This window comes from Miniopterus natalensis, chromosome 16 (genome assembly GCF_054644295.1).
Source record: "Miniopterus natalensis isolate mMinNat1 chromosome 16, mMinNat1.hap1, whole genome shotgun sequence".
In the NCBI taxonomy this organism is placed as follows: domain Eukaryota; kingdom Metazoa; phylum Chordata; class Mammalia; order Chiroptera; family Miniopteridae; genus Miniopterus; species Miniopterus natalensis.
Genome location: NC_142096.1, coordinates 9684505 through 9697929, shown reverse-complemented (window position 1 = coordinate 9697929; position 13425 = coordinate 9684505). Strand labels below are relative to the sequence as shown.

The 13425-nt window shown below is 40.8% G+C and overlaps 1 protein-coding gene across 1 annotated transcript in view; it reads left to right on the top strand.

The window, feature by feature from the left end:
* Nucleotides 1-12661, top strand: part of RSPO2 (R-spondin 2) — a 111764-nt gene extending 99103 nt beyond the window's left edge. The window contains exon 6 of the mRNA XM_087825359.1: nt 10668-12661. Coding sequence (XP_087681485.1) covers nt 10668-10765 — 98 coding nt within the window. The 3' untranslated portion in view covers nt 10766-12661. The remainder of the gene's footprint in view (nt 1-10667) is intronic.
* The last annotated feature ends 764 nt before the right edge of the window (nt 12662-13425 follow it).

Below are 13425 nucleotides of genomic sequence, written 5' to 3'. Positions count from 1 at the left end.
GGGGGACCTGTGACAAAGAGATCTTTATACCAGCTTATGAGATCTAACAAGTAGTGTTAGGCTTCAAAAACCACGTCCTATCATGAATAAAATGTTTACCTGTCATTTGGGTGACCTCAATGATTGATTTCTAAATGAGCAGATATTTATAAAATGGTCCCCTACACCAATTTGCTTTTGAGTTGAGTGGTAGCCGTAACAATCATTTCTCTCCCTCCCTCTCTTTCTTTCCTCCCTCCCACTTACCACACAACTTCTCCGCAACAGATTTGTTTATTTCCCTGTTTTATTTGTAAATACATTAACTGGAAGCAAGATAGCAATTCATGCTTTGCCCTTAGTTAACAGGAATTATTTTCCAGTGTGAAAACTCGACCCTTAAAGAAACTTTGTTCTGTGTAAAATGTTCTTTGTCAGAGCTGGAAAAATAGATGTATTGCCTGACCTTAGGAAACTGAGGCTTTGAATGCCTTAACCCCAGTAAATAATTAATGTGGAAAATACAGGTGTAGGCCAGGCCCTTTGGGGACCTAATGTGGCCCAAGGGAACCCTGATTTTGTGGGGAATTGGGTGCGGAGGTTGATGGCTCTCTTTGGCCTCGTATATTAATTTGTTTGTTCAGCAGCCATTTAAATGATTATGAGATCAAAGAGGTTTGCTGGGCACAAGGGATCCAAAAAGTATAGGTTTTAGAATCTGCCAGATGTTGGCTTGAATCAATGCCGAGCTATGTGATTTTGAGCTATTTACTTAACTTTTCTAAACTTATTTCCTCATCAGCAAAATGGAAATCATGCTTACCTTGCGGACCGTCGGAAGGGTTAGAAATAATACATGTGAGGCAACTCCTATGCTTCATCTGCTGCTCTAATTTATTTAGCCTTTTGTGCCAGGAATAGTATCTCGGGCTTTATACACATTGTCTTTACCCCTCACAGCAATGCTGAGGTGGGTAACATTGACTTTATCAGTTTAGAAATAAGAAAACTAAGCCTCAGGAAAAGTAAGTAACTGGTCCAAGATCGTTAGCTTCTAAGAGGCAGAGGTCTGCTTTGAATCTAGGGCTGTCTGTCCCCAAGCCGGTGTTCTTAACCATGTGTTCTAGGTGCCTGCCCAGTCCAGCGTCAAGTGACTGCCCCACCCCTCCAGGATATACCTGGAAGTGACCCATCCGTGGGCTGGGCTGGGCTGGGCTGGCCCGGCCATCCATGACTCTATGGGTTAACTTGTAGGGGGAGCGAGGCACATGGAATTCTTCTGTTGGGAATGAATGTGTGATTAAGGCAAAGGGGAGTAAGCAGAAAGATCGTGGTGTTTACTCAGGGCCAGGGGCACCTTCACAGACCATGCGTAAGCTGAAGTTGAGGGCAGACACCATGTGGCACCCAAGACAGTTCATTTTTTGATGGATGACAAAGACCACATGGCTTTGGTTCCAGCCCCTGTATCTGCTCTGACTCCCCTTATTAGGTGAAATGTTTGAGTGACTCTCTGTAGCTGAAGGCTCTTACCAGGACTCGATGGCATATGTTGGTCTTAATTGTGGCTATTAGTAATTATTCAGAAATATATTGCCTAATATATCAGCAAACATGAAATTAAAACAGAAGGTGGTAATTTTTTTAATGCGAGAGGCTCAAGTGCTGCAGGGGCACAGAGGAGGGGGCATTCACGAGCCTTGGTGGCACATGCATCCCTGTGCTGTCCCGCGTTCACTCCCTTCGGGCAAGGCCGGCCACTTGGGTGAGCTGTCGGCTTGGACTGATACCGGTGCCCTGACGTAGCTGCCTCGGAGGAACCACTTCTGGTTTTCTTTTCACTTGTAAGTGTGTCTTCAGGTTCCACAGAAATTGTGTTGAATCCAAATTAAATAACTGCTTGCCATGGGATTACGGTCCTGAATATCATTTCTTGGACTTTTTTTTTCTTTCATTTAGTTAATGGTTATTGATTGAAGACCAAGGAGAAGGTATTAAATCCTCTTATTCTAATGGAATTACCTTAAAAGGTATCTTCTGTTAGAGTATGAAGTCAGCTACGGAGGGGCTTGAAATTCTTCCCTGGTTATCCCATCGCTCCTAATCAAATGAAAACAGTTGTATCATTTTCTCTGCAAAACCTGATGTTTTTCTGACTTGATTTAGGAGCGCCAAAGGAGCCTGATGGTTTTCTGCAGATTTCATCTATCTGGAGTAATTTTAGGATGCATAACTGCACAGCGTTCTGGCAGACGGTTGGAGGGCTTAAGTTTTTTCATGCTAGTGACGTGAGAATGTGTCTAAAGCACTTACAGGGAGCGTGTGGCCCAAGGTAGGCACGTCCACCGTCCCACTTGCCCGACCGAGGAAACTCTCTAGATTGCACCTTACGCAGGGGTTAGCGGCAGCAGCGGGTCGATGCGGTGGAAGTTCACAGCCTGTCTCAGTCGCAGAGAAGTTGTTACTTAGGCAGCACTTAACGGTTCATAAAGCGGGTTTTTCACAGCTACGATGAGGCCAATGACTTTTCTCCTAGAATCTGGTCAGAGTAATATTATTTGTCTTCTAATATTTCCCTGCCTTTCTTGAAAAACAACTTTATAACTATGTCCTTACCCAGTGATTTTTAAAACTATAAAAGTATCTAAGAGAGAGAGAGATTGAAATCTAGTTCCAGGCCCGGCTCTGCTGCTAATTAGCTGTAGGAACTTGGATAGGTCGCTCTAGTTTTTCTGTGCCTCGCTTGCTTTGTATCTAAACCCTTTAGCAGAGTTGGGCTAGTGCAGGGGTAGGAGATATCTGGAATATTCGCTGTCTCTCCACCCTCCCCAACATGGCCGGCTGTTTTTGGTGCTGGGAGGCCAACCTGATCAGAACCCTTTGTCAGGACTCACCACCTACAATCAGCTTTCATACTTGACATAAATCTATGGACCAGATAATGGCAAATATCGTTTTTAATTTTACAACAGTGTGCAAACAGTTTTAATTTAACAGCAGTGTGCAATTATATTTTTCCTTGTGCTGCACTTAGGTCTTGGTACTATTCTTTAGTTTACTATAGAGCTTAACTTTGTTTAGAAAGAGAGAAAAAAAAAAAAGGGCTTCCAATTGGGATTAAAAGAGCATGTAAGAAGTTAGAGCCCCAAAGCTCGCATATTTAAAAAAAAAAAATAAGGTACTTACAGTAAAAGTGAATTATTGCCCCCTTGTGGTAGAGTTATGTATTTATTCCCTCACACAAGCGAACGTGCAGTGTTATTTTAGTCTTCACTACCCTGAAGCACTCTCTGTCCTTTACAATGAATCCAAAGAGCTTTGGATAGTTTTGAAACAACGTCTCCTAGTTTATTTATTTTCACCTTCCTTAAACCCCATGGGCTTTTGTCTTTGGACGGATTTTTCTTTTTTCTGTTTGAAGTACCAGATATCTAAGATGTTAAACAAATCACTGGAGTGTCCGACGTTTCATGAAACAAACCCAAATCTCATTGAAATTACTGTCCTGTAGTCCTTACCACTTAAAATGAGGTGAGAGGGGCTTGGGAATATCTTACTGCCCCTTTAGGATTCTTCTTATATGTCTGAGAACAATGATTTTCTTCAGGGCTATAACATCAGGAAATGTTGAAATACCACGTGCAGGAAATCTTAGTGGTGCTATAATTAACTTTTAAAGGCTCAGGTGATCTTCAGAATTAGCTTTTCTTCCAACTTCATTGTTTTGAACATGAAACAAGATGTTAAAACTAAATGGACTTCCTTTCAACAAAATAGGTAACAGACCTCACGCCTAATAAAATGTGTTATGTAAGAAAACTTGAGTGGTCTTAAAGACAAAGAAAGAGATTTCATACTTTTTTCCCAATAAATTTTTTAAAAATTTATCTTTATTGTTGAAAGTATTACAGATGTCCCCTTTTCCCCCCATCAATTCCCCTCCACCCTGCATCCGCCCCACCCCCAGGCCTTCCCCAAGCCATTGTCTGTGTTCATGGGTTATGCATTTATGCAAAAATATGGCAGACTTTTACAGATAGAACAGTAGGACAGAATTGGTTTATTGAACTAGTTTTTACAAATTAGCATAAATCTGTATAGTAGTAAATATTTTGAGTGATTTTTACATTTGCTTGTTTAGAGAAGTGCATTTTGTCAATTATTTTTTATTTTGGATGGTTGGCACTCTCCAATAGTTTTGTAATACCAACAACTACTTGTAAGTCATCTCCAGATTGTGTGTAGATTTTAAAAACACATGCACTTTTATAAAGATGAAATGACTAAGTAACCACTTGGAAAAGGTTTTCAAGTTATGACTTGAGATTCAAGATGCCCAGTAAAGTCTCCTTTGTAGGTAGCTTGCTATTTTTTCAACCCTTTAAAATATTGTTTTGTCTCTAGATTATTTTTTCCTGAAAGAAAATTTGATCACAGTCATCAAACAGCCATTGAAGGATTTGCCAGTGCTTTCCAAAGACATCTGTCTGTGAAATGTTTTTAGTGAAAAGGGTGTTATTTCTTTAAAAAAACACACACCAAAGAAACAGATAAATGTTACTAAAAATGACAAGGAACTTTGTACTATAAGGAGCCAAAAATTGATTCATTTGCTTTACTCAGAGTTCTAGCTAACTCTCCTCTGACTCTCAGCTAATGTAAATCAATAACCATCAAGATATGTTATACTGAACTATTACGGACAGGGAAGATTTTTATCTTAGACTATGTAGAATATTCTGTGGTGGGTGCCAGTCGTGATCATACCTGCCTACTTGGACTCCTTTATAGATAAAAGAACCTTCATGAACTAACATTAACATCTATTTTTTAAAGCCTTAAGTAGAGTTGGTATAGAACATCATATTACTTATACAGTTTCAGGTGTGCAATATAGTGATTTCACATTTTATACCTTACAATGTGATCACCCCACTAATTCTAGTAATCATCTGTCACTGTACAAACTTATCATAATGTTACTGACTATATTCCCCTTCCCCTTTTCACTCATTCCCGACGCCCTTTCCTCTGGCAGCCATCCCTTTGGTCTCTGTTTCTACGAGTCTGTATTCTTAATGTCTGAGCATTAGGACAGTAGTTCCTACTTTTATATCTTAGATTCATTTATGATTGGCCACTACTAAAGAATCTGCTTACCTCCACAGTAGGAATTACAGGCTTTTCCTTACACCAATTTATGATAAGTTTTAGGGACATGCAATTATTCTTGGAAATAAATTTAATTACTGTGGTCTTAAAATACAAAATGCTTTTTCATGGTGGAAAACACACTTTACTGCTTTGGTAATCATAAAGAGAGGAGGTCATGAAAAAGTGTAGAAGGGAATTTAGGTAATTTTCAGAGTTATGATAAATAGTCTTTATGCATAAATCTCTGCCCAAGTTTAGATTATTTTCCTAGGATAGATTCCCTGATCTGGGTCAAAAGTTATGAACATTTTTGCCCTGGCCGGGTAGCTCAGTTGGTTAGAGCTTTGTCCCGATACACCAAGGTTGCGGGTTCAATCCCCAGTCAGGGCATATACAAGAGTCAGCCAGTGAATGAGCGATGAGTGGAACAACAAATCGATGTTTCTCTCCCTCCTCTCTCTCTCCCCTAAAATTCAATTTTAAAGAAGTTATGAACATTTTTAATGCTCTTTCACACTTGCCAAATGGCTTTTCAGAAAGGCTGTATATATCAATTACATATTCTCAAGCTGCATCCCAATGCCTGCCTCACCACATCCTCACTAGCTTTACATATTTTTGCTCTTAAGAATCTTTGCAGTGCCAACTCATTTTATTTGGTGGTTTTAATTGTGAGATTTGATCGTTTAAATGTATTTATTAGCTATTTTTATTTCTCTTCTGAATTGTATTTAGGTCTTTTGTCTATTTTCATATGAGCTTTTAAAATATTTTAGGAACCAGCTGGCATTTTTTTTCCCAGAGAATCATCAATCACTCTTAAATAAATAAATCGCTGTTGCTACTCACTCGGCCATATGAGGGAAAGTAATGGCCCAGTTGCTATTCGTTGACTACGACTCAGTCCCTGTGACTTTAGATGTGGATACAACCTTTTATGTTCTGCCTGCGGCGTGTCCTCTGAAGTGTGACAAGATACACCTCTTAGAGGTGATCCCTGAGTCTCCATAATGTATTTCATAAATCCAGTGAAGCTTAGGTTTCAAATTAGCATCACAAACTTATTAAAATTTAATAGAAATTAGTTGTGGCTATAACTAATTACCATTAACTGCACTTGTCATAATTGTGGCTTACTTCCCTCAGTGTGTGTGTGTACGGAGGGAGAAGCTTTCATCTTTTTTGCTAGTCACAGCTACTGAATTTTTTTCTTCAGTTTTCTTTCATTGTATCTGTCATTAGAAAGTCTTTCTCAAAACACTTAGTAATCATTATGGAAATGCTTCACAACCTTTGTGCCTCACCGATGGACATACAAGAACCATTGTTCCAATGATGAAAAGACTTTTATCTAAACCTCATAGAAGAAAAAACAAAAACCATTTGAAGAACTCCCTTGCATTTGGGAGCTTATAGGAGAATGAAATTCGTGTGTGACTGGCAGGGGAGTCAGTATTTTCACAGCTTCATGTAATTTGTGAGGCTGCCTGATATCTCGGTTCAAAATAATCTCTCCTGTTTCTGATTCTAATAGCAGTAATCTACAGCTGGACGTGAGGAGTATTTCCATAAGGCACTGCTCACCTTTCTCTGTGGAAGAGTTGATAGGTTACCCTGCTGGACCATTTCCACATGTGTGCAAGTCAGTGTAATTATGTTGGTTAGAGTGTGGCTTTGATAATACCTTTCTAACTGTGTTCGTTTTGATGATAATCTTGTCTTGCCAGGGGTATTTCACTGATCTTCCTTTCATCCCAGGAACACGGTCTTTTCTAACGGTGTCTCATAACTTTCTAGTGAAAGGTGACTATAGCATCTTCATCCTGTAAGTGTAGAAACAGAATCACAAGGATAATATTGCACCAGACACCTCTGTTACAAGACAGTGCCTACCTCCCAGGTGTCCTTCCTCCCAGGGGAGGCCTTTCTCTATGAAGCCACGTTGCTTTTGCTTGAAAGCTAGTTGTCTTCTTGCATTCACACAACGGTGCTGAAAGATCTGCTCTGTAGATCAGATTCTGCTTGATCTGTTTTTTTTTAAGTATGCCTTTTTTTTTTTCTTCCAGAGAGAGGAAAGGAGAGGGGGAGAGAGAGTTAGAAACATCAATGATGAGAGAGAGTCAATGATCGGCTGCCTCCTGCACACACCCCACTGGGGATCGAGCCTGCAACCCGGGCATGTGCCCTGACCAGGAATCGAACCTCGATCTCCTGGATCATACATAGGTTGATTCCCAACTGCTGAGCCACGCCCGGCTGGGCAAGGCAACTGCATTCTTAAAGCACTCAGGACAAAGATACATATAATTTGTCATTAGCGTTGGACATACCTGGAGGCTGACTATCTTCTAATAAAACTCAAACCTTTTCTGCTGATCTCAGGGAGTATATTTTCCAAGTCTTCTCCTGTGTACTAAAAAGCAAGAAAATTAAATCCATGAGTTGAATTACTCTTTGGGCGACTAGCATCAAACTTGCCTTTGAATGCTTCCTGTACAGGGTGAATGTTCTTGAAAAATGTGCGACAATCTGAATGCCTAGAAGTCATTCTCTGAGTCTAAGCTCACATGCACAGAGGTGAAGACGTTAAGTGAAAACATAACTGAGCGTGCTTGTATGTTCAATATGTTTTCAAATATATAAATAAGAACAGGGTTATATATTTTTGTTAGATTTAATCTTACCAATTAATTTCTTTGATAAATCTTAGAGATCAGAAGAAAATATGCGCAAGACCCTTTTTATACCTTATGTTAGGATATGTTTCAATATTCTTTTATTACTTTGAGTTGGGCTTAAAGTCAAAGTAACCTACTATGGACCACAAAATATTTTCAGTTAATTTAGGCCTATCTGTGGTCAAATCTTGGCTAACCATCTTAATTCTTTGGTATTTGCAATATATCTTACATGAGAAATGGGGCTGACCGAGAACAAAACCAAGCGATGAGCCAATAGCACAGAGATGTCATTCAAAAGAGATTGCTGAGGAAAAGTTTTAGGGTTGTAATTAGGTCTCCCAGAACATCTCTAGTTGGAACTGGTACCGTATGACTTATTGCCAATAGGATAATTGTACAATTTGAAAAATTATTTTATATAAGTAAGTTTTCAGAAGCATTGCTGAGTTTTTGGCCACAATATGAACAGTTTTATGCAAATATTGAATAACTTCCCTATCACACACAATATTATATCAGCCAGCAAGCCCAAAGACCATTTGATGTTGACAATTACATCAGAATAATGTATTAGGTAAATGACATGAAATTGACCCTGTCTTAAAATGAGTTTCCAGTAATTTAGCTTAGATTTGCTGTTAGTGAAAGTAGTGCACATTTGATTTTTCAACTAAATCATTTATATGAAGAATTGAAATGGTGACTGTGAAAAGCTTTCTTTAAATAACATACTCAGTATATTTTTATCTTAACAGAATACATTTTAAAATCAAGGAATGTTGGCATTATTTTCCATTCACTTAATTTTTATTTGCTTTTAAAGAAACCTCCAGCCTTTAAAGAAATGAAATATAAACCAAACTTTTCAATGTAGTCAGCAATGATCTTTAAAGGATTTTTTGTTTGTTTAGATAAAATATAGATCTAAGAAAAGCCTTCATATAACTATCATTGAGGCTCCTTTTTAAATATGCTATTTTATATTAAATATTTCATCTCTCTGCCCTCATTAAGTGTGTCTCATCATTAGATATGGTGTTACTAAACAGTCGTAACTTTACAGTTTTTTTGATTAATGATGGCTTGGACCAAAGTTTCATTGGGTAGGATTAACTATGTTTAAAGATGGCAAAATGCCACTATAATGTTAATGCCAGAATTTAATGAGAACCAGAAGTTAACTTCAAGGACCTTCATAATTTAATACGAGGGCATGATCATATTCTGATTATTTTACTGTAGTGTCCAATTAAAAATAAGTTACTCTTTTTTTAATCTTTTTTCTTATGATAAAAGTTTTACTCAGCAAACACTTATTAAGTATCGACTACATGGCAACCATGTGCTGTAGTCTTACCAGTGAGACTGTTTTCCATCCTCAAATAAAATAGAGCCTTTCTGATCAAAAAGAGCAGAAATGAGAAACGCCTCCCTTACCCAGAACTCCCGTGGCCTCTCGTAATCCAGAGTGATTCTGGTTTCCTAGGGCACGTATCCGCCTCTCTGACCGCTGGGCTGTTTCTTCATGTCTCACGTCAGCCACCTTCTCCATGGTCTGGACTGAAAACTGACCACCTATGTCCCTGTCCTGGAAAGGTCTGGGATTTGGAGTTTTTTAGGTGTGGGAAGGTTGGAAAGCATGGATTATAACTGGATGTCCTAGTTGTGGTACAGATCACGGTGTCTCACAGGGAAAGCTTTGTACAACTGCACAATACAATCGGACGTAGGGAGGTAGGAGAGCTGGCAATAGGATTCTTTGTCTTTTGAGGAAAACCCTTCCTGTACTGAAGATGTATAGTGACGACTGACTTTCTGTAAAATGCAGGTAACCTTTAAAGCTATTTTCTGCTCTAAAAATGATCTCTGGGTGTTTAGAACCCAAAGAGAGCAACGGACCTAAAGCGAATGTCTATGTCCTGCACTCTTTTTTCTCATAATCCCACATACACACACTTGTAAAGAAATGCTGAGACCTTATAAAGACCCCGATGCATAGCCTCAAGATGCAAGAAGTGAAACACAGCAGAGGCAAAGGGAAAACTGCCCCTGAAAACTCAACTGTTTAGCTTGTGGCCTGAGCTTCCTAGTGACTAAGGCAAAGAGAACAGAGTGGATGACGTGGTGAGATTTTCTGGTTGCAAGACACGTTCCGCCAGTTGGTTCTTCAGAAACGAGCATTTTTTCTTGCTCTCAATTAATAAGAACAACTTGTCTGGGGGTGGGGGTGGGGGTGGGGCAGGAGTGGTTTCTATAAGAAGCCCTAAGCCACAGAATGAATGATGGCCTCATGAATTTTTGTAGAAAATAAAGACATACCCCACATATGTCATTTCCTATATTGGCCTTTGGAGAGCTGAGAGTAACGTGAAAAGCGAGACATTTGTTTCTCCCGGGGGCAGGGCGAGGGGGGGGGGTTGGAACTCCTGGTATATTTACTGTAGATAATGCTTATTTTCTTTTGACCCACTGACATGTGGAGCAGCAGAAAGATGTAAAGATATCTAGTAAAAGGTGGCATTGTTAAAGGTAGGAGGGGATGAGTGGGATTTTCGTGGCAGGATGATATTTGCAAGACCGATCGGGCCGCTGGGAGGTGTTTAAATGTGCCAGTTCCCTGTAACAGGAAGATCAGTCTCTGTTTTAGACAGCATATCCAATTTAGTAAATTATTATTATTCCGTCAAAATTAATGTGAACCATTTTCTCTTTGAGGCTGCTTTTTCCATAGGTGATGTTTTCCAGATGGGCTTTGTGTAAAACTCTTAATGTTTTATGTTTTCTTTCCTAGAGAAAGGGCCCTTTCTGACACGTCTTCCTTTCTTCCTCCCCCCCCCCCCCCCCCCCCCGTAGGGAAGAGAGCACCAAAGGCAAAGAAGAAGAGGAAGCTGATAGAAAGGGCCCAGGAGCAGCACAGCGTCTTCCTAGCCACGGACAGGGCTAACCAGTAAAATAAAAGACACGTCGGGCGGATTTGGGGGGGCGGGGGGAGAGGTCGTTTGTTGCAAAAGTGCACAAAGCTACTCTCCGCTCCCGGACGCTGGTGCGCGGCGTGTGTGCTGCTCTGACCAGCGTGTGTTCCCGGTGACACTGCAAGAGGAGCAGCCACCACGACGTGGCCTCTGTTATTTATGCTCCGAGCCGCAGCTGGAGACTGTGAAGGCGGGAGCTCCGACCTGAATCGGGAGGACCCGGAGCCAGTGTGCAGCCTGCGCCCCAGGCCCGGCCCCAGCGCAGAGGCAGAGGCAGGAGGCCCCCCACCGCTGGGAGCAGACTCGCGCATATTTATGGAAGGACCGTGCCCAGCGGGCGAAGTGCTCTTCCACTTGCGCCCTCTCTCTCTCACCTTGCACGTTGCCAGGGATGAGTGTGTGTGGATATCTGCTTCGTGTGCCCGCGTGTCGTCCTCAGCGCCCGCTGCCTGCGGACTGTCCGGGATGGAACTGGTCTTAGCCGGGGATGTGCTGCGGGCATCCCTGCCCAGTGTCACGGCGGCTCTGATATGTACATATTCTGCTGGGGCTTCGCATAGACCTCTCCTTTCCTGTATATTTATGCTCGCGTACGTGTAACAAGTCATACCTGAATAATAGATGTCACTCGGTTTTTAGTGGTTCCTTAACCGTTGTCCAGTAAATGGCTGTTCTAGTTTCTCGAACTGACAAATGTTTTGTTGCCCCTTGGAACTTGCCTTTTCTTTTCTTTGTGGGCTTATTTCTCACTGTAAGGATAGGATAAGTTAGTTTGTACATAGGGTCAGATGTTCGGTGTCCAAGAATTTGAGTATCTCCTCGCACCGATAAAGCAGCATCTGGCAGGCGGAAGCCAGAGCTCCCTTGCCGTCTAAGAAGTGATGACATTATGAACACAACTGAAAACACGAGGAGATCCATGCAGCCACTCGTAGTTCCCATCATGCGACTTCACAGGCCAGCTAGAGAATTCTTCAAACTTCAGTGTATCTGTGTGTATCGTTTCGAGCAGTCCCTGACTTACAGTGGCAGGGCGCCTACCAGTATTCTCGGGTCACTGTAGGAGTTTCTGTCACGAGACTATGCGTAGAATCCGAGGAGGGAACTGGCTGAATCCCTATGACTACTGGTCAGATCTTAACAGGTCCCCTTGGAGCCAGAATCAGCTTCATACCTGAGACAGAGGAACAGCGCGGAAGCTCCCAGGAGACGACTTTCTGAGCTGTGGTTGCAAAATCATCATCATCATCCCCTTGGGGGAATCGGCTCTTAAAGGGTCTTGAATTTGGCTACTTCTAAAAGCATCACTACCTTCCTGGCTGATCCAGAAGGAAATTAGAACACAAAGAAATGGTTGCAGATTTTTGCGGAAGGAAAACAAAGCAAGGTAAAGCCTTTCTCTCACCTTGCGTTGGCAAAACTACCTCTTCGGCATTTTGGTTAACTTTTGAGTCCAAAGCATCTTACCAATAAGTATAAATGTCATATACATCATTATGAAAATATATTGCTATGAGATAAGCCATATATGAATGTTGTATTCAACTTTAGGGTTTGCATTTAATCCTGAAGCGTTCACCTCCTTTCACGTCTATTTACACTATATTCCTATTACTAAGCAGGGCGGGGGCTCTGGTATCGTGCTTCACCGGTAATAAGTCAGTACCTGTTCTGTTTCTGGGATGTTCTTCTCATGCATTAAAATACTTCAAAAGTATTTGTGGGAAATTTGCTTTTCTTTAGAGGTATACTTAGGAAAAAGCCCAACACTTTAAAACTCTACCCCCAAAGGATGGTCCTTAAAAAAGAAAAACAGGCAAAAATTAATAAAACCTATGCTAGTAACTGCATCTAAGATACTAACTAGGTTAGCTATAAATTACATGATAGGGGAGTGGTTAAGAGTGGAGTTCTTATGAGCTAACAAGCAAAATAGAGACAGACTCACAGACCGAGCAAGCTGACAGCTGTTGGGGGGATTGGACGGAGACAACAGTGTGGTGATTGCAGGGGGGTAAGTGGTGATGGATGGAGACTTGACTTGGGGTGGTGAACACACCGTACCAGTCAGTGTACAGATTATGTGTTGTGGAATTGTGCGCCTGAAACCTGGATAATTTTGTTAGCCAGTGTCGTCCCAATAAATTAAATAGAAAGGGAAAAATATTAGAAAAAACGAGGGGATTTTAGAGTCAGGCTATCTGAATTCCAGTGTAGACTGAGAACAGCCTGGGGCGAATTGTTTAATTTCTCCAGGTCTGTTTCCTCATCTGTGAAATGGAGATTATAATGTTACCTACCTGCAGGGCTGTGTTTTAAGGGCTGAATTAAGTAAAATATGTATAGAATTGTGTTTTTGAGGGTTAAATCAGGTAAAAGGTGTCAAGTATGGTAAACACAGTATGATATATACTAAGTACTATGTAAGTTGTTACCTGTTACTCTGTTTAATTACCTCTGTCCTTGGCTATTTAAATTATTTCATAAATATTTATTTCTCCTTATCAGAAAAATTGAATATGTGTAGGAAAGCATCAGTTCCCTTCGATTTATTGCTCAATGCCTGGACATTATCTGCCCAAACTTTTATTCTTATGGGAATTGATTTACGGCCATCACACACACACACACACACACAC